The 21779-nt window shown below is 47.3% G+C and overlaps 1 protein-coding gene across 1 annotated transcript; it reads left to right on the top strand.

Annotated features, from left to right (window-relative positions):
• On the top strand, positions 1-666 carry LOC147962231 (scarecrow-like protein 34). Its single transcript, XM_087534101.1, has one exon. It carries the CDS (start codon positions 1-3, stop codon positions 664-666), a length of 666 nt encoding a protein of 221 aa, XP_087390227.1.
• Positions 667-21779: the final 21113 nt, after the last annotated feature.

Raw genomic sequence — 21779 nt, forward strand, 5'->3', positions numbered from 1 at the left:
ATGCTCAACTCGGCCTTCCTCAAGGGCATGGAGGAGGCCAACAAGTTCTTGCCGACCAACAACACCCTCCTCGAGGTCATCCCCGGCAAGGAGCGCGGCTTCACCGTCAAGAAGGAGGTGGCGAATGCAACACCGACGTCCGGCAATGGCCGGGGCCGCAAATGCAGGTACGACGAGGACGACCTGGAGGCGGAGACCGCCAGGAGCAGCAAGCTGATGATGCCGGACAGCGAGGAGACCAGCGCCCGCGAGATGTTCGACGAAATAATGCTGAAGGGGTATGAGGCATGCATGCAGGGGATAGAGGAGCTGCGCCTCGCCATGGACAGCGAGGCCAAGAAGAAGAACGGGAAGGCGGCGCACGCGAAGAAGAGCGAGGCGGTCGACCTACGCGCCATGCTCATCCACTGCGCGCAGGCCGTGGCCGCGGGCGACCGCCGGGGCGCGACGAAGCTGCTCAGGGAGATCAAGCAGCACTCCGGGCCGACGGGAGACACCACGCAGAGGCTGACGCACTGCTTCGCCGAGGGGCTGGAGGCGCAGCTGGCGGGCACGGGGAGCCAGGTCTACTGTTTCGCGCGATCCGCACTCGCCAGCGCCCACGATGCGTGCTCATACGCGTACATCTCGGCTGGCAACCAACGGATATCTACATGCATGCACTAACTGACTATTGCATGCACGCTACACATTAACTAGCTATTTGCCTCATCCTGTCCGTCAGGATCAAAAATGCCCAAATTTGCCACATTAACTAGCTATTGCATGCACGCTACTATTTGAGTTGCATTAAATGCCGAATTCACTGACCCCCGCGGGTTGTATGCAGGTTTGAAATTTGAATCGCACGAAGGAAACACAAAAATCAGAAGCATTCCCTCAAAAAAGAAAAAAAAAGAGCAAATCTGGCGTGTGCTCCGTCCATGCTTTTGTTCAGCTTACAAGGTACGTAACCGCCGCGGCACATGGCGAGCAGCGGCGGCGTACTAGTGCCGTGTCAGTCGGCACGACTCGCCGCCGACGGGTACGCACGTACGTACTTGCTCTCTCTTGCTTGGTCCACAGCTCCACGGACACACGTACGCGTCCCAGCTTTTGTCTCCCACCCCTTCCGGCCATGGCCATGTCCATGCAAATCCATCCATCCACTTGTCCTCAGGCCAACTCCACTGCGCGACCCCAAATGAACGTTCATTTTGTCCGGATTCTGTTTGTTTGGATAGGGATTTGGGGTCGTGTCCGCGCGTGTCCTGGGATGCGGTGACCGTGCGTCTAGCGCGCGGACGCATTCTTTTGCCCCATCCTATCCGTCAGGACGAAAAATGCCCAAATTTTCATCAAAACTAGTTTCCAATCCAAATATTTGTCTGAAAATTAAAATAGTTTTACAACCCAATTGAAATTGTCTTTAATAAAATAATTTTACAACCAAATCGAAATTGTCTTGACTAAACATAAAATGGACCAATACATCTATTGGTTGCCAATGTGATCCCACACGTGCTCAACTAAGTCATTTTGAAGATTCAAATGAGTGTGCCAATCACGCATCTCATGATGAAATTGGGCAAACTGTTCAAATGTGCCCGGATCTTGGTGCAGGGGCTCAATATTTTCACCTTGATAGTCAAATCCTTGGTCGAAGATACTCTCATCACGCTCGTCCTCGATGATCATGTTGTGCATGATCACACAAGCAGTCATCACCTCCCAAAGCTTCCTTTCATCCCATGACAGTGCAGGGTTTCGAACGATACCCCACCCGGATTGAAGCACACCAAAAGTACGTTCCACATCCTTTCTAACACTCTCTTCCAATTGGGCAAATCTCTTTCTCTTCTCACCTTGGGGTTTCAAAATTGTCTTCACAAAAGTTGACCACTAAGGATATATACCATCTGCTAGATAGTATCCCTTTTGTAATGGTGGCCGTTGATCTCAAAATTGACAGGTGGGGAGTGGCCTTCTGCAAGCCTCGCGAAGACTGGAGAACGCTGCAGTACGTTGATATCATTGTGAGAATCTGCCATGCCGAAGAAAGAATGTCATATCCAAAGATCCTGTGATGCCACCGCTTCTAATATGACAGTGCACGCCTTGACATGCCCTTTGTTTTTTCGAACCGGGCATGACCCCTTTCCATTGCAAATGAACGGAAATACATTGTTCCGAGAAACAAACAGGAGAAAAGGGAAAGAGGTGCAGCGAGTTCGGGCACTGTCAGGAAACCCACTGCGTTCGCCCGACATCGAAACGAACGCCATGGGGCGAAAACCTGACAACACCATAGTTCAACGACAACCTGAAATACTACAGTCTATTACAGCCAAAAGCTCATCACAAGAGCCAAATAGAAAACGGACAGCAGCTGGAAACGACAACGGCTACTCTGAAAGCAGGCGAGATTGCGAGATCATTCTCCCTCGATCGGTCTCCTCGCCGCCTCGCACATCTTCATCATGCTCATAGTGCTTGACCTGACCATCGCCGCCCCACTACGCAGCTCCTTGACTCCATCACCTTGCTGAAGACCTGCCCAATATAGCAAAAAGGAACACACGGAAAACACAATCTCAAACGGTGTCTTAATCTGTTTCTTCTCAAAGGTGGCTCGATTTCTAGCCAACCAGATAGCCCAGCAAACGGCCGTGTAACACCCTCGATGCGACTATATCTCCCACGTGTCGAGGCACGACTTAGAGACATAATCGCATTGAAGGCATATGTCGTAAGTCAGGTAATCATCACAAACATCCCATGTAATATAGATAATGAAAAGGGATAACATAGTTGGCTTACACTCGCCACGTCAATCAAGTACATAAATAACATACATCATCCAAACACTCATGGCCCAACTACGGTGCCAAATGAAAGATAGCCCAACAAGCGACATGGTCCCGATCACCCCCAACAGGGCACCACTACTGATCATCAGGAAAGGAAACATAGTAACGTTGAGAGTCCTCGTCGAACTCTCACTTGAGCTCGAACGCGTCACCTGGAGCGGAATCGCCTGCACCTGCATCTGGTGTAATAGTAATCTGTGAGCCACAGGGACTCAGCAATCTCGCACCCTCGCGATCAAGACTATTTAAGCTTATAGGTAGGGTAAGGTAAATATATGTGGAGCTGCAGCAAGCGACTAGCATATATGGTGGCTAACTTATTCGCAAAAGATAGCGAGAAGAGGAGGCAAAGCGCGAGCGAGAAACTAGAGAACAACCCGCGCAAGCATTACTCCAACACCGTGTCCACTTCCCGGACTCCGCCGAGAAGAGGCCATCACGGTAACACACACGGTTGATTCATTTTAATTAAGTTAAGGTTCAAGTTATCAACCGGACATTAACAAATTCCCATCTGCCCATAACCGCGGGCACGGCTTTTGAAAGTTCAAATCCATGCAGGGGAGTCCCAACTTAGCCCATGACAAGCTCTCACGGTCAACAAAGGAATAGACCTCCTCCCAAGACGTTCCGATCAGACTCGGTATCTCGGTTCTTCAAGACATTTCGACAGGTTAAAACTAAACCAGCAACACCGCCCGAATGTGCCGACAAATCCCGATAGGAGCTGCACATATCTCTTTCTCAGGGCACACTTAGATTGTCCTAGGTACGGGTAGGCCAGCCCAGAGTTGCCCCTGGTGGCCACCGGCAGCTGACAGGTGGACCACCACTCAGAGGAGCACTGGCCCGGGGGGGTTTAAATAAGATGACCCTCGGGCTCCGGAAACCCAAGGGAAAATAGGCTAGGTGGCAAATGGTAAAACCAAGGTTGGGCATTGCTGGAAAAGCTTTAATCAAGGCGAACTATCAAGGGGTTCTCATTATAACCCAACCGCGTAAGGAACGCAAAATCCGGGAACATAACACCGATATGACGGAAACTAGGGCGGCAAGAGTGGAACAAAACACTGGGCGAGAGGCCGAGCCTTCCACCCTTTACCAAGTATATAGATGCATTAAGATAACATGGCAATATAATGATATCCCAACAAGTAAATAAATGTTCCAACAAGGAACAACCTTCAATCTTCACCTGCAACTAGCAACGCTATAAGAGGGGCTGAGCAAAGCGGTAACATAGCCAATCAATGGTTTGCTAGGACAAGGTGGGTTAGAGGTTTGACATGGCAATTTGGGAGGCTGGCAAGCAAATGGTAGGCATCGTAGCATTGGCATAGCAAAAGAGCGAGCAAACTAACATAGCAAAATAGTGGTGATTTCGAGGGTATGATCATCTTGCCTGCAAAGCTGTTAGAGTTGACTGGATCCTCGAAAGCAAACTCAACGGGCTCCTCGTTAGCGAACTCGTCTCCCGGCTCTACCCAAATAATACAAACAAGCAACAAGGACACAATCAACCACGCGCAAGCTCAAACAATAAGATGCAAGGATGTTATGCTATGCGGGATGCGATGCGGGATGCATATGCAAGATGTGACAGGAAATGCATGAACCTGGCATCAACTTGGGAATCCAAGTGTGCCACTGGAAATATGAGATGAAATCGCTTGAAAACGATATAAAGAACGCCGGAATCGGAGTTACGGTTTGGAAATGGCAAGCGATTCAAAATTGGCACCGGTCTGCGATTTACAGCAAGTAGGCATCTAAATGCAATGAGATGAACATGCTATAGCACTCAAACATGGCATCAAAATACATGGCATGGAAGCATTCAAGATGCTTAACAAAAGTCTAGCACTGAGCTACGGCCAATTCATCCATTAACAGGTTCAAACAAGGATGGCAAAAATGCATATGGTAAACAGATCTCAGACTTAGTGAAATTAACACTTGTCTGGAATTTCAGACCAAGTAGCTCTCTTCGGAGCAACAAAACAACATGCTACAGGATCTGAACATGGCAAAGTAAGACATGGCATGGAGCTACTCAAATATCTTAACAAAATTCCCTTAGTGACCTTGAGCCAAAAGGGATCAGAAAATATACTAACAAGCATGGCAACATCGCAAAAACATAATCACTTTTCAGACTTAGTGAAAACTGGCACATGCTGAAACATAACTCAAGTAGGCATGTTTACGAGCTCGATGCAGTCACCACGGTGCAAGTCATTACAAGATAAGCATACAACTATCAAGAACACACAAAATTCAAGCGAGACATGGCAAGAACAATGGCATAGCATGCACGGATCAATTACAACATCATCGGCAAAATTGCAAACAAGTTGACAATCTGCCAAGATTCACAAAGTAGCAAAAGTAGAGCTCGATTGACTCAAGCTAGGGTGCTCCATAATTGCAAACAAAGACATGGATGGATAGATCACTACAATATTAATAAAACTCCCTTACTGATCATCCTCAAAAGAGGCACGGATCACTAGGAAACAACATGAACATATGGCAACATGAGATAAACAGGTCAAGGACTTAGTGGAATTGCTAAGTCCCTGAAAACAGAATTACCAAGTGCACGACTTTGCAAGCTTGCACTACTCACCACACACATCACAAAAATACATGGGTTTCACCTCTAGAAAGATGACAAAACCCTTAACAAAACATATGTAGAGCATCAGGGCATATCATGCACACAATAATCATGGCAAAAATGACAAATGCCTAAGATGGAGTAGCAGATCTGCCAATTAACTCAAGTAGCCCTCTTCTAACAGCATTTCGGGCATCAAGATGAACTCAAATGAAAATGATGCAATGGAATGAAATGATGTACTCTCTGAGATGAACATTTTAATATGCTATATGCATGAATCGGAGCTACGGATGCAAAGTTCTGGGGCTACGAACAAGGGCACTTGAATCTGCAATCTCTGGGACTTAGAAGAAAAAATGACCTAGGGTTACTATTCACCCCGATCCAGATCTGGATCCTCACGGTCACTGTTCACCGGGGCGCGTCGTTCGAGGTTCGTCGGAGATGGTGGCCGGACTTGGCGGGCTCGCCGGCCGGAGGAGGTCGAGGGGCTCGCCGGCTTGCCCTCACCGGAGCACGGCACGGCGGGACTGGCGCGCGGTGGAGGCGAGGCGGCGCGGGCGTTGGGCGATGGCGGCGGCCGGTCAGGGCGACGAGGTGGCAGCGGCAGCGAGCTTGCGCGGCGGGGCGGCGCGCCGGAGTTTGCCGGGTGGCGGTGGTGCGGCGGCCGGATCGGGACGGCTCGGGCGGCGCGCGGGAGACGGCAGGCGCGGGGAGGCACGGCCCGGATCGGCGGCGAGGAGGGCCCGGTGCGGGCCGAGCGGGCCGGCGACGGGGCACGATGGCTGGGGCCACGTGGCACCTTCCTACCGGCGCGGGGCGGCGGTGCGGTTCGTCCGGCCGGCTTTGGACATGTCCGGCGCGGTGCGAGGGAAAAATTAGGGTTAGGGGGGAGAGGAGACCCGGGATTTCGGAGGAGGGGCTAGTTTTATAGGTAGAGGGAGCTAGGAGAGTCCAAATGAGGTGCGGTTTTCGGCCACGCGATCGTGATCGAACTCTCTAGGTGATGGGGCAGAGTTAGGTGGGTTTTGGGCCAAATTGTGGGGGGTTGGGCTGCAACACACACGAGGCCTTTTCGGTCCCTCGGTTAACCGTTGGAGCATCAAACGAAGTCCAAATGATACAAAACTTGACAGGCGGTCTACCGGTAGTAAACCAAGGCCGCTTGGCAAGTCTCGGTCCAATCCGGAAATGTTTAATTCCCACACACGAAAGAAAGCTCGAAATGACCACCGGAGGAGAACGAAGCGCCGGAATGCAAAACGGACAACGGGGAAAATGCTCGAATGCATGAGATGAACATGTATGCAAATGCAATGCACATGATGACATGATATGAGATGCATGACAACGATAACAACACACGGAGACAAAAACCCGAACCCGAGAAAATAAAATAACTTAACGCCGGAAACGACAAGAGCTGGAGTACAAATTGGGAAAGTTACATCCGGGGCGTTACAACACTCCACCACTACGAAAGGATCTCGTCCCGAGATCTAGGACTGAAAGAACGCCGGGTACTCAGAACGGAGGTGATCCTCGCGTTCCCAGGTAGCTTCACGGTCGGAATGGTGTGACCACTTGACTTTGAGGAATTTGATTGACTTGTTGCGAGTCTTGCGTTCAGTCTCTTCAAGAATAGCAACTGGGTGCTCACGATAAGAGAGATCTTCTTGGAGCTCAATGTCCTCTAAGTTGACTGTGCGGTCAGGAGTCTTGAAGCACTTTCGGAGCTGAGAGACATGGAACACATCATGAACATTTGCAAAGTTTGAAGGAAGCTCGAGTTGATAGGCGAGGTCGCCTCTCTTGCTGACAATCTTGAAAGGTCCCACGTATCTAGGGGCAAGCTTCCCTTTGATACCGAAGCGACGAGTACCTTTCATAGGAGAGACGCGGAGGTAAACATGATCTCCGATCTCGAAAGACAAATCATGGTGCTTACTATCATAGTAGCTCTTCTAACGAGATTGGGCTGCTTTGAGGTTATCACGAATGACTTTGCACATTTCTTCTGCCTCTGTGATTAAGTCATTGACCAAAAGCTGTCGTTCACCGGTTTCAGACCAGTTGAGAGGGGTACGTCACTTCCTGCCATACAGAATTTCAAATGGGGCCTTGCCCGAACTTGCTTGAAAACTGTTGCTGTAGGAGAATTCAGCATAAGGAAGACAATCCTCCCATTTCATGCCGAAGGAGATCACACAAGCCCTGAGCATATCTTCAAGAATCTGGTTGACACGCTCGACTTGACTGCTTGTTTGAGGATGGAAAGCTGTGCTGAAGCGGATGTTGGTGCCCATGGCCTTCTGAAAAGAATCCCAAAACTTGGAGGTAAAGATGCTGCCACGGTCTGAAGAGATCACCTGTGGAATACCGTGAAGAGAGACAATACGAGAGGTATAGAGTTCCGCCAATTGAGCTGCAGTGATCGACTCTTTGATAGGCAGAAAATGAGCCACTTTGGTGAGTTTGTCGATGACAACGAATATAGCATCATTGCCACGCTTGGACTTTGGAAACCCAGTCACGAAGTCCATTTCAATGTGGTCAAACTTCCATTCTGGAATGGCAAGAGGTTGGAGGAGACCAGCTGGCCTTTGGTGTTCTGCCTTCACTCTTCTGCAGACATCACATTCATTCACGAACTGAGCAATCTCGCGCTTCATTCGAGTCCACCAATAAGCTTGCTTAAGGTCCTGATACATCTTCATGCTCCCAGGGTGGATGGAGAGGAGAGAATTGTGAGCCTCGTTCATGATCACTTTACGGAGGTCGCCTTTGGGTACAACAATACGATCCTCAAAGAAGAGAGTGTCCTTGTCATCAAGGCGGTAGCACTTGTACTTGGGTTGACTCTTGGCAATCCCAATCTTCACCTTTTTCACCATAGCATCAAGAAGCTGGGCTTGGCGAATCTGGTCTTCCAAGGTAGGAGAGACTTGAAGGTTGGCGAGGAAACCTTGAGGAACAACTTGCAGATTAAGTTTGCGGAAAGCTTCACAGAGCTCGGGTTGATAGGGCTTGAGAATAAGGCTGTTGCAATAAGCCTTCCTGCTCAATGCGCCAGCAATCATATTGGCCTTCCCTGGAGTATACTCGATACTTGGATTATACTCTTGAATCATTTCGACCCATCGAGTTTGCCTGAGGTTGAGATTAGGCTGAGTGAAGATGTACTTGAGACTCTTGTGATCAGTGAAAATGTACACTTTTCTTCCCAATAAAAGATGTCTCCAAGTCAAAAGAGCATGCACAACTGCCGCCAACTCAAAATCATGAGTGGGGTAGTTCTTCTCATTAGGCTTCAACTGGCGAGAGGTATAAGCAACAACTTTCTTCTCTTGCATCAATACTGCGCCAAGACCTTGGAGAGAGGCATCACAAAAGACCTCGTACGGTTTGGATTCATCAGGCGGAGTCAGAACTGGAGCAGTGATCAATTTCTCTTTCAAAGTGTTGAAAGCAATATCACACTCCGGAGACCAAACGTACTTGACGTGCTTCTGGAGAAGATTAGAGAGAGGCTTCGCGATCTTAGAAAAGTTTTCAACAAATCTTCGGCAATAGCTTGCGAGACCGAGGAAGCTACGGAGTTGCTTCACGTTCTGAGGAGGTTCCCAATTCACAATTGCACACACCTTCTCAGGATTCACAGCAATGCCTTTGGCAGAGATGATATGACCAAGATAAAGAACCTCACCGAGCCAAAATTCGCACTTGGAGAACTTGGCGTAGAATTGATGTTCCCTGAGCTTATCGAGAGCCAAACGCAAGTGCTTGGCATGATCTTCCTTGTTCTTCGAGAAAACCAGAATGTCGTTGAGATAGACCAAAACGAAGTCATTGGTGTAGGCGTTGAAGATGAAGTTCATCGTGCGAGAGAACGTCGGAGGAGCGTTGACGAGGCCGAAAGACATGACAGTGTATTCATATGAACCATAGCTTGTCCTGAAAGCCGTCTTGGGAATATCTTGCTCACAGATTCGAATATGATGATAACCCATGCAGAGATCAAGCTTGGAGAATACTTGGGCACCTTTGAGTTGTTCGAACAGCTCGTTGATGTTGGGAAGTGGGTATTTGTTCTTGATGGTCTTCTTGTTCAATGGACGGTAATCAACACAAAGTCGATCCGTTCCATCCTTCTTCTTCACAAAAAGAACACCAGAACCCCACGGAGAAGAATTAGGCCGGATAAGACCCATTCTCTCTTGCTCATCGAGTTGCTTCTTCAGCTCCTTCAACTCTTCAGGTCCGAGCTTGTAAGGACGCTTGCACACAGGTTCCGTATCAGGCTAAAAATCAATAACGAATTCAACTGGCCGGTGCAGAGGCATTCCTGGAAGCTCTTCTGGAAAGACGTCTTGATATTCGCAAACGACTGGAATTTGTGAGATAGCATCCAGTTCACCCTTCTCATTGAGGGAAACAGACGGATGGTATTATCCCGAGCGGCAAAGACAATTACATCCTCAGACGAATGAGTCAATTGAATCTGCCTGGCTGCACAATCAAGATGTGCCTTGTGCTTAGAAAGCCAATCCATTCCGAGAATAAGATCAATATCCGAGTCATCAAGAACCGTTGGAGAAGCCAGAAACTTGTAGTCACCCAAGGTGATAGTAACATCCGGAACGATGGAGTTAGCATGCATGCGCTTACCAGGAGAGACAACTGCTAAAGGACTAGGCAAGACTTGTGAAACCAATTCATGCCTAGATGTAAACGGTCTCGAGATGAAACAATGCGATGCACCAGTGTCAAAAAGAACTTTAGCTGGAATATCATTAACAGGAAGGTTACCCATAATCACATCTGATGAGTCCTCTGCCTGAGCTGCATTCATCAAGTTGACGTTGGCGTGCTTGGGGTTATGCTTGACCACAGCTGTACTTGCCGATCTCACAGGAGGAGGAGGAGGAGGAGGAGGAAGGCGCCTCTGGTTGAAACACTTGTTGGCATAGTGACCCTTTTCTTGGCACTTGTTGCACGTGACCTCTGAAAGCGGACGGTGGTACGGAGCACTCGATCTTGGAGGTTGAGACAAAGTCATGTTCTGAAAGCCAGGGTTGGGTGGGTGGGAAGAACCACTGCCACCTTTGCTCTTCTGCTGATACGGCTGACGAAACGGAGGAGGAGGAAGCCAATACTTCTGCTGCTTGGCCACTTGAGTAGAGGAAGAAGGCATAGTGTCTCTGACTCGCTTCTTGGAAGCATCACACCTCAACTGAGCGGCCTCTTGCTTCAGTGCCATGTTGTAGAACTCATCGTACCTCAAGGGCTCAAAGAGAACAAGAGCAAGCTGAATTTCTTCTCTGAGACCACCCCTGAACTGGTATATCATGCTCTTCTCATCAGGCACGTCCTGCTTGGCAAAGCGGGCGAGCTTCTGGAACAACTTGTTGTAGTCATAGACAGACAAAGAGCCTTGCTTCAAGTTGCGGAATTCCTCACGCTTACTTTCAACCACGCTCTGAGGGATGTGATGAGCTCGGAAATCTTGACGGAATTCATCCCAATTGATCAGACGTCCACCTCTGGAATCCTTGTAATGCTGGAACCATTCTGCAGCTTGATCTTTGAGTTGGAAAGAAGCGAACTTGACGAAATCTTCAGGCCTGACGTTACTGTACTCAAAATGCTTACGCAGATCCACAAGCCAATCGTCAGCATCGGATGCCTCAACACAATTGCTGAAAGTCTTTGGCCCATTAGCAAGGAACTGGTTGAGTGTAGCAAAGTGATTCCGATTGTTGCCTTGATTCCCTTGGTTGCCTTGATTGTGCTCTTGGAGAATTTGCATGATCAACTACGTGTTTGCATTGGTTGCGGCCATCACAGCTTGCCATGCCTCCGGAGGAGGTGGAGGTGGTGGCGGATCTTGATTCTGATTCTGACTGGTGCTCTTAGCGGGAGCCATCCTGAAGAGGTTGACCACCGTTAGCACATAGACAGATAAATGAAGCTGAAACCAACGGAATCAAAATTGCAACATAAAGTCTTCACATCCGAACAAAATGAACGAATGCATTCCTCTTGAAATGGTCACACATCCATAAATTGAGAAGCCACGTAGAATGAAGGTAGATAAATAAATCAACAAGGTATGGCTCAAGAACGAATAATCGGTAAGAAATCCCAATCTCAAACCAATATCCGTGGAAGAAGAACTAGAGCTACAAGAATTCCCACCTATGAAACTCCCGAACCTTTCCGGTTATGCAATCAGGTGTTGGGGATACAGGGGAAGCATAATATCTCACCCAAACTAGAAAATCCTACATCCAGCTGTATCCATCCTTCAACACATAACTAAGAAACCTTCGGAAACCATCTACCTCAACCTTCGAAAAGCATCCGTTATACAAGTTATGGCGATACTCCTGAACTCCCGCCCCAGTACTGGGTGGCGTCGAGGTTATCTCACCAACGAACTGCATAAAAGAGATTTTCAATGTCGGCGTACTAAACTCAGGTATTCCAGAATTGCAACGATAAAATTATGATGACAACACCTTAGAGCTCAACTCCCCGGGACACTTCCACTAAACCCCTGACAGGAGGCACCAAGACAATGTTCTCATCATAAAACCATCGGAACGATTCCAAGATACCCGCGTGATCCTAAAATTTTTTTTAGTGAAATTTGAGATGAGAAGAGTCAAAACTCTACGTCAGGATGCCTTACCAGAGCGATGAGGAGACTAGGAAGTAAAAAGAATTCCTAAACTCTCCGATATATAATTCCTAAATGACTCAAAACATTTTTCTAGACACAACTCGGCTGCTCAAAACGATCAAGCAATGGGGCTCCTAAGGTCGGGGAAGGCTCTGATTACCAACTTGTAACACCCTCGATGAGACTATATCTCCCACGTGTCGAGGCACGATTTAGAGGCATAATCGCATTGAAGGCATATGTCGCAAGTCAGGTAATCATCACAAACATCCCATGTAATATAGATAATGAAAAGGGATAACATAGTTGGCTTACACTCGCCACGTCAATCAAGTACATAAATAACATACATCATCCAAACACTCATGGCCCGACTACGGTGCCAAAATGAAAGATAGCCCAACAAGCGACATGGTCCCGATCACCCCCAACAGGGCACCACTACTGATCATCAGGAAAGGAAACATAGTAACGTTGAGAGTCCTCGTCGAACTCCCACTTGAGCTCGAACGCGTCACCTGGAGCGGAATCGCCTGGACTTGCATCTGGTGTAATAGTAATCTGTGAGCCACAGGGACTCAGCAATCTCGCACCCTCGCGATCAAGACTATTTAAGCTTATAGGTAGGGTAAGGTAAATATATGTGGAGCTGCAGCAAGCGACTAGCATATATGGTGGCTAACTTATTCGCAAAAGAGAGCGAGAAGAGGAGGCAAAGCGCGAGCGAGAAACTAGAGAACAACCCACGCAAGCATTACTCCAACACCGTGTCCACTTCCCGGACTCCGCCGAGAAGAGGCCATCACGGTAACACACACGGTTGATTCATTTTAATTAAGTTAAGGTTCAAGTTATCAAACGGACATTAACAAATTCCCATCTGCCCATAACCGCGGGCACGGCTTTTGAAAGTTCAAATCCATGCAGGGGAGTCCCAACTTAGCCCATGACAAGCTCTCACGGTCAACGAAGGAATAGACCTCCTCCCAAGACGTTCCGATCAGACTCGGTATCTCGGTTCTTCAAGACATTTCGACAGGTTAAAACTAAACCAGCAACACTGCCCGAATGTGCCGACAAATCCCGATAGGAGCTGCACATATCTCTTTCTCAGGGCACACTCAGATTTTCCTAGGTACGGGTAGGCCAGCCCAGAGTTGCCCCTGGTGGCCACCGGCAGCTGACAGGTGGACCAACACTCAGAGGAGCACTGGCCCGGGGGGGTTTAAATAAGATGACCCTCGGGCTCCGGAAACCCAAGGGAAAAGAGGCTAGGTGGAAAATGGTAAAACCAAGGTTGGGCATTGCTGGAAAAGCTTTAATCAAGGCAAACTATCAAGGGGTTCCCATTATAACCCAACCGCGTAAGGAACGCAAAATCCGGGAACATAACACCGATATGACGGAAACTAGGGCGGCAAGAGTGGAACAAAACACTAGGCGAGAGGCCGAGCCTTCCACCCTTTTCCAACTATATAGATGCATTAAGATAACATGGCAATATAATGATATCCAACAAGTAAATAAATGTTCCAACAAGGAACGGCCTTCAATCTTCACCTGCAACTAGCAACGCTATAAGAGGGGCTGAGCAAAGCGGTAACATAGCCAATCAACGGTTTGCTAGGACAAGGTGGGTTAGAGGTTTGACATGGCAATTTGGGAGGCTGGCAAGCAAATGGTAGGCATCGTAGCATTGGCATAGCAAAAGAGCGAGCAAACTAACATAGCAAAGATAGTGGTGATTTCGAGGGTATGATCATCTTGCCTGCAAAGCTGTGAGAGTTGACTGGATCCTCGAAAGCAAACTCAATGGGCTCCTCGTTAGCGAACTCGTCTCCCAGCTCTACCCAAACAAGACAAACAAGCAACAAGGACACAATCAACCACGTGCAAGCTCAAACAATAAGATGCAAGGATGTTATGCTATGCGGGATGCGATGCGGGATGCATATGCAAGATGTGACAGGAAATGCATGAACCTAGCCTCAACTTGGGAATCCAAGTGTGCCACTGGAAATATGAGATGAAATCGCTTGAAAACGATATAAAGAACGCCGGAATCGGAGTTACGGTTTGGAAATGGCAAGCGATTCAAAATTGGCACCGGTCTGCGATTTACAGCAAGTAGGCATCTAAATGCAATGAGATGAACATGCTATAGCACTCAAACATGGCATCAAAATACATGGCATGGAAGCATTCAAGATGCTTAACAAAAGTCTAGCACTGAGCTATGGCCAATTCATCCATTAACAGGTTCAAACAAGGATGGCAAAAATGCATATGGTAAACCGATCTCAGACTTAGTGAAATTAACACTTGTCTGGAATTTCAGATCAAGTAGCTCTCTTCGGAGCAAAAAAACAACATGCTACAGGATCTGAACATGGCAAAGTAAGACATGGCATGGAGATACTCAAATAGCTTAACAAAAGTCCCTTAGTGACCTTGAGCCAAAAGGGACCAGAAAATATACTAACAAGCATGGCAACATCGCAAAAACATAATCACTTTTCAGACTTAGTGAAAACTGGCACATGCTGAAACATAACTTAAGTAGGCATGTTTACGAGCTCGATGCACTCACCACGGTGCAAGTCATGACAAGATAAGCATACAACTATCAAGAACACACAAAATTCAAGCGATACATGGCAAGAAAAATGGCATAGCATGCACGGATCAACTACAACATCATCCTCAAAATTGCAAACAAGTTGACAATCTGCCCAGATTCACAAAGTAGCAAAAGTAGAGCTCGATTGACTCAAGCTAGGGTGCTCCATAATTGCAAACAAAGACATGGATGGATAGAGCACTACAATATTAATAAAACTCACTTACTGATCATCCTCAAAAGAGGCACGGATCACTAGGAAACAACATGAACATATGGCAACATGAGATAAACAGGTCAAGGACTTAGTGGAATTGCTAAGTCCCTGAAAACAGAATTACCAAGTGCACCACTTTGCAAGCTTGCACTAGTCACCACACACATCACAAAAATACATGGGTTGCACCTCTGGAAAGATGACAAAACCCTTAACAAAACATATGTAGAGCATCAGGGCATATCATGCACACAATAATCATGGCAAAAATGACAAATGCCTAAGATGGAGTAGCAGATCTGCCAATTAACTCAAGTAGCCCTCTTCTAACAGCATTTCGGGCATCAAGATGAACTCAAATGAAAATGATGCAATGGAATGAAATGATGTACTCTCTGAGATGAACATTTTAATATGCTATATGCATGAATCGGAGCTACGGATGCAAAGTTCCTGGGCTACGAACAAGGGCACTTGAATCTGCAATCTCTGGGACTTAGAAGAAAAAATGACCTAGGGTTACTGTTCACCCCGATCCAGATCTGGATCCTCACGGTCACTGTTCACCGGGGCGCGTCGTTCGAGGTTCGTCGGAGATGGTGGCCGGACTTGGTGGGCTCGCCGGCCGGAGGAGGTCGAGGGGCTCGCCGGCTTGCCCTAGCCGGAGCACGGGACGGCGGGGCTGGCGTGCGGTGGAGGCGAGGCGGCGCGGGCATCGGGCGATGGCGGCGGCCGGTCAGGGCGACGAGGTGGCAGCGACAGCGAGCTTGCGCGGCAGGGTGGCGCTCCGGAGTTCGCCGGGTGGCGGTGGTGCGGAGGCCGGATCGGGACGGCTCGGGCGGCGCGCGGGAGATGGCAGGCGCGGGGAGGCGCGGCCCGGATCGGCGGCGGGGAGGGCCCGGTGTGGGCCGAGCGGGCTAGCGGCGGGGCACGGTGGCTGGGGCCACGTGGCGCCCTCCTACTGGCGCGGGGCGGTGGCGCGGTTCGTCCGGCCGGCTTTGGACATGTCCGGCGCGGTGCGAGGGAAAAATTAGGGTTAGGGTGGAGAGGAGACCCGGGATTTCGGAGGAGGGGCTAGTTTTATAGGTAGAGGGAGCTAGGAGAGTCCAAATGAGGTGCGGTTTTCGGCCACGCGATCGTGATCGAAGGCTCTAGGTGATGGAGCAGAGTTAGGTGGGTTTTGGGCCAAATTGGAGGGGTGTTGGGCTGCAACACACACAAGGCCTTTTCGGTCCCTCGGTTAACCGTTGGAGCATCAAACGAAGTCCAAATGATACGAAACTTGACAGGCGGTCTACCGGTAGTAAACCAAGGCCGCTTGGCAAGTCTCGGTCCAATCCGGAAATGTTTAATTCCCACACACGAAGGAAAGCTAGAAATGACCACCGGAGGAGAACGAAGCGCCGGAATGCAAAACGGACAACGGGGAAAATGCTCGAATGCATGAGATGAACACGTATGCAAATGCAATGCACATGATGACATGATATGAGATGCATGACAACGATAACAACACACAGAGACAAAAACCCGAACCGGAGAAAATAAAATAACTTAACACCGGAAATGGCAGGAGTTGGAGTACAAATTGGGAAAGTTACATCCGGGGCGTTACAACACTCCACCACTACGAAAGGATCTTGTCCCGAGATCTAGGACTGAAAGAACGCCGGGTACTCAGAACGGAGGTGATCCTCGCGTTCCCAGGTAGCTTCACGGTCGGAATGGTGTGACCACTTGACTTTGAGGAATTTGATTGACTTGTTGCGAGTCTTGCGTTCAGTCTCTTCAAGAATAGCAACTGGGTGCTCACGATAAGAGAGATCTTCTTGGAGCTCAATGTCCTCGAAGTTGACTGTGCGGTCAGGAGTCTTGAAGCACTTTCGGAGCTGAGAGACATGGAACACATCATGAACATTTGCAAAGTTTGAAGGAAGCTCGAGTTGATAGGCGAGGTCGCCTCTCTTGCTGACAATCTTGAAAGGTCCCACGTATCTAGGGGCAAGCTTCCCTTTGATACCGAAGCGACGAGTACCTTTCATAGGAGAGACGCGGAGGTAAACATGATCTCCGATCTCGAAAGCCAAATCACGGTGCTTACTATCATAGTAGCTCTTCTAACGGGATTGGGCTACTTTGAGGTTATCATGAATGACTTTGCACATTTCTTCTGCCTCTGTGATTAAGTCATTGCCCAAAAGCTGACGTTCACCGGTTTCAGACCAGTTGAGAGGGGTACGACACTTTCTGCCATACAGAATTTCAAATGGGGCCTTGCCCGAACTTGCTTGAAAACTGTTGTTGTAGGAGAATTCAGCATAAGGAAGACAATCCTCCCATTTCATGCCGAAGGAGATCACACAAGCCCTGAGCATATCTTCAAGAATCTGGTTGACACGCTTGACTTGACCGCTTGTTTGAGGATGGAAAGCTGTGCTGAAGCGGATGTTGGTGCCCATGGCCTTCTGAAAAGAATCCCAAAACTTGGAGGTAAAGATGCTTCCACGGTCTGAAGAGATCACCTGTGGAATACCGTGAAGAGAGACAATACGAGAGGTATAGAGTTCTGTTTGGGAACGTAGTAATTTCAAAATTTTCCTACGCACACGCAAGATCATGGTGATGCATAGCAACGAGGGGAGAGTGTGATCTACATACCCTTGTAGATCGACAACGGAAGCGTTTGGTTGATGTAGTCGTACGTCTTCACGGCCCGACCGATCAAGCACCGAAACTACGGCACCTCCGAGTTTTAGCACACGTTCAGCTCGATGACGATCCCCGGACTCCGGTCCAGCAAAGTGTCGGGGAAGAGTTCCGTCAGCACGACGGCGTGGTGACGATCTTGATGTACTATCGTCGCAGGGCTTCGCCTAAGCACCGCTGCAATATGACCGAGGTGGAATATGGTGGAAGGGGGCACCGCACACGGCTAAGGAACGATCACGAAGATCAACTTGTGTGTCTATGGGGTGCCCCTTGCCTCAGTATATAAAGGATGGAGGAGGAGGAGGCCGGCCAAGGCTTGGTGCGGCCAGGATGTGGAGTCCTACTAGGACTCCAAGTCCTAGTAGGAGTGCACCAAGAGGGGAGGAAGGGAGAAGGAAGTGGAGGAGAAGGAAAGGTGGCCGGCCCCCTTTTCCCTAGTCCAATTCGGACTAGAGGGGAGGGGGGGGGGGCGCAGCATCTCCTTGGCCCTTTCTCCTCTTCCCACTAAAGCCCATCAAGGCCCATTGCTTCTCCCGTAACTACCCGGTACTCCGAAAAATACCCGAATCACTCGGAACCTTTCCGATGTCCGAATATAGTCGTCCAATATATCGATTTTTATGTCTCAACCATTTCGAGACTCCTCGTCATGTCCCCGATCTCATCCGGGACTTCGAACTCCTTCGGTAAATCAAAACTCATAAACTCATAATATAACTGTCATCGAAACCTTAAGCGTGCGGACCCTACAGGTTCGAGAACGATGTAGACATGACCGAGACATGTCTCCGGTCAATAACCAATAGCGGGACCTGGATGCCCATATTGGCTCCTACATATTCTACGAAGATCTTTATCGGTCAGACCGCATAACAACATACGTTGTTCCCTTTGTCATCGGTATGTTACTTGCCCGAGATTCGATCGTCGGTATCCAATACCTAGTTCAATCTCGTTTCCGGCAAGTCTCTTTACTCGTTCCGTAACACATCATCTCGCAACTAACTCATTAGTTGTAATGCTTGCAAGGCTTATGTGATGTGCATTACCGAGAGGGCCTAGAGATACCTCTCCGACAATCGGAGTGACAAATCCTAATCTCGAAATACGCCAACCCAACATCTACCTTTGGAGACACCTGTAGAGCACCTTTATAGTCACCCATTTATGTTGTGACGTTTGGTAGCACACAAAGTGTTCCTCCGGAAAACGGGAGTTGCATAATCTCATAGTCATAGGAACATGTATAAGTCATGAAGAAAGCAATAGCAACATACTAAACGATCGGGTGCTAAGCTAATGGAATGGGTCATGTCAATCAGATCATTCACCTAATGATGTGATCCCGTTAATCAAATAACAACTCTTTGTCCATGGTTAGGAAACATAACCATATTTGATTAACGAGCTAGTCAAGTAGAGGCATACTAGTGACACTCTGTTTGTCTATGTATTCACACATGTATTATGTTTCCGGTTAATACAATTCTAGCATGAATAATAAACATTTATCATGAAATAAGGAAATAAATAATAACTTTATTATTGCCTGTAGGGCATATTTCCTTCAGTCTCCCACTTGCACTAGAGTCAATAATCTAGTTCACATCGCCATGTGATCTAATCATCAATAGTTCACATCTTTATGTGGTTAACACCCATAGTTCACATCGATATGTGACCAACACCCAAAGGTTTACTAGAGTCAGTAATCTAGTTCACATTGCTATGTGATTAACACCCAAAGAGTACTAAGGTGTGATCATGTTTTGCTTGTGAGAGAATCTTAGTCAACGGGTCTGCCACAATCAGATCCACATGTATTTTGCAAATTTCTATGTCAACAATGCTCTGCATGGAGCTACTCTAGCTAATTGCTCCCACTTTCAATATGTATCTAGACCGAGACTTAGAGTCATCTAGATTAGTGTCAAAACTTGCATCGGCGTAACCCTTTACGACGAACCTTTTTGTCACGTCCATAATCGACAAACATATCCTTATTTTACTAAGGATAATTCTGACCGCTGTCCAGCGATCTACTCCTAGATCACTATTGTACTCCCTTGCCAAATCAGTGTAGGGTATACAATAGATCTGTTATACAGCATGACATACTTTATAGAACCTATGGCCAAGGCATAGGGAATGACTTTCATTCTCTTTCTATCTTCTGCCGTGGTCGGGCTTTGAGTCTTACTCAACTTCACACCTTGTAATACAGGCAAGAACTCTTTCTTTGACTGCTCCATTTTGAACTACTTCAAAATCTTGTCAAGGTATGTACTCATTGAAAAAACTTATCAAGCGTCTTGATCTATCTCTATAGATCTTGGAGCTCAATATGTAAGCAGCTTCACCGAAGTCTTTCTTTGAAAAACTCCTTTCAAATACTCCTTTATGCTTTACAGAATAATTCTACATTATTTCCGATCAACAATATGTCATTCACATATACTTATCAGAAGTGCTGTAGTGCTCCCACTCACTTTCTTGTAAATACAGGCTTCACCACAAGTCAGTATAAAACTATATGCTTTGATCAACTCATCAAAGCGTATATTCCAACTCCGAGATGCTTGCACCAGTCCACAGATGGATCGCTGGTGTTTGCGCATTTTGTTAGCACCTTTCGGATTGACAAAACCTTCTGGTTGCATCATATACAACTCTTCTTTTATAAATCCATTAAGGAATGCAGTTTTGTTTATCCATTTGCCAGATTTCATAAAATGCGGCAATTACTAACATGATTCGGACAGACTGAAGCATAGATATGAGGGAGAAGCTCTCATCGTAGTCAACACCTTGAACTTGTCGAAAACCTTTTGCAACAATTCTAGCTTTGTAGATAGTAACACTACTATCAGCGTCCGTCTTTCTCTTGAAGATCCATTTATTCTCAATTGCTTGCCGATCATCGGGAAAGTCAACCAAAGTCCAAACTTTGTTCTCATGCATGGATCATATCTCAGATTTTATGGCCTCAAACTATTTCGCGGAATTTGGGCTCATCATCGCTTCCTCATAGTTCGTAGGTTCGTCATGGTCAAGTAACATGACCTCCAGAACAGGATTACCGTACCACTCTGGTGCGGATCTCACTCTGGTTTACCTATGAGATTCGGTAGTAACTTGATCTGAAGTTACATGATCATCATCATTAGCTTCCTCACTAATTGGTGTAGTAGTCACAAGAACAGATTTTTGTGATGAACTACTTTCCAATAAGGGAGAAGGTACAATTACCTTATCAAGTTTTCTACTTTCCTCCCACTCACTTCTTTCGAGAGAAACTCCTTCTTTGGAAAGGATCCATTCTTGGCAACGAATTTGCCTTCGGATCTGTGATAGAAGGTGTACCCAACAGTTTCCTTTGGGTATCCTATGAAGACATATTTCTCCGATTTGGTTTTGAGCTTATCAGGATGAAACCTTTTCATATAAGCATCACAATCCCAAACTTTAAGAAACAGCAACTTTGGTTTCTTGCCAAACCACAGTTCAGATTGTGTCGTCTCAACGGACTTAGATGGTGCCCTTTTAAATGTGAATGCAGCTGTCTTTTAATGCATAACCCCAAAACGATAGTGGTAAATCGGTAAGAAACATCATAGGTCGCACCATATCTAATAAAGTACGGTTATGACGTTCGGACACACCATTACATTGTGGTGTTACAGGTGGCGTGACTAGTGAAACTATTTCACATTGTTTTTAACTGAATACCAAACTCGTAACTCAAATATTTGTCTCCGCGATCAGATCATAGAAACTTTATTTTCTTGTCACGATGATTTTCCACTTCACTCTGAAATTCTTTGAACTTTTCAAATGTTTCAGACTTATGTTTCATCAAGTAGATATACCCATATCTGCTCAAATCATCTGTGAAGTTCAGAAAATAATGATACTTGCCATGAGCCTTAACACTCATCGGACCGCATACATCAGTATGTATTATTTCCAATAAGTCAGTTGCTCGCTCCGGAGAACGGAGTTTTAGTCATCTTGCCCATGAGGCATGGTTCGCAAGCATCAAGTGATTCATAATCAAGTGATTCCAAAATCCCATC

This window comes from Triticum urartu, chromosome 7A, assembly GCF_056163025.1.
Source record: "Triticum urartu cultivar PI428250 chromosome 7A, HENAU_Tu73, whole genome shotgun sequence".
Classification (NCBI taxonomy): Eukaryota; Viridiplantae; Streptophyta; class Magnoliopsida; order Poales; family Poaceae; genus Triticum; species Triticum urartu.

Excerpts from the sequence above, each read along its gene's own strand:
- LOC147962231 (XM_087534101.1), top strand. The coding sequence starts at position 1 with ATGCTCAACTCGGCCTTCCTCAAGGGCATGGAGGAGGCCAACAAGTTC.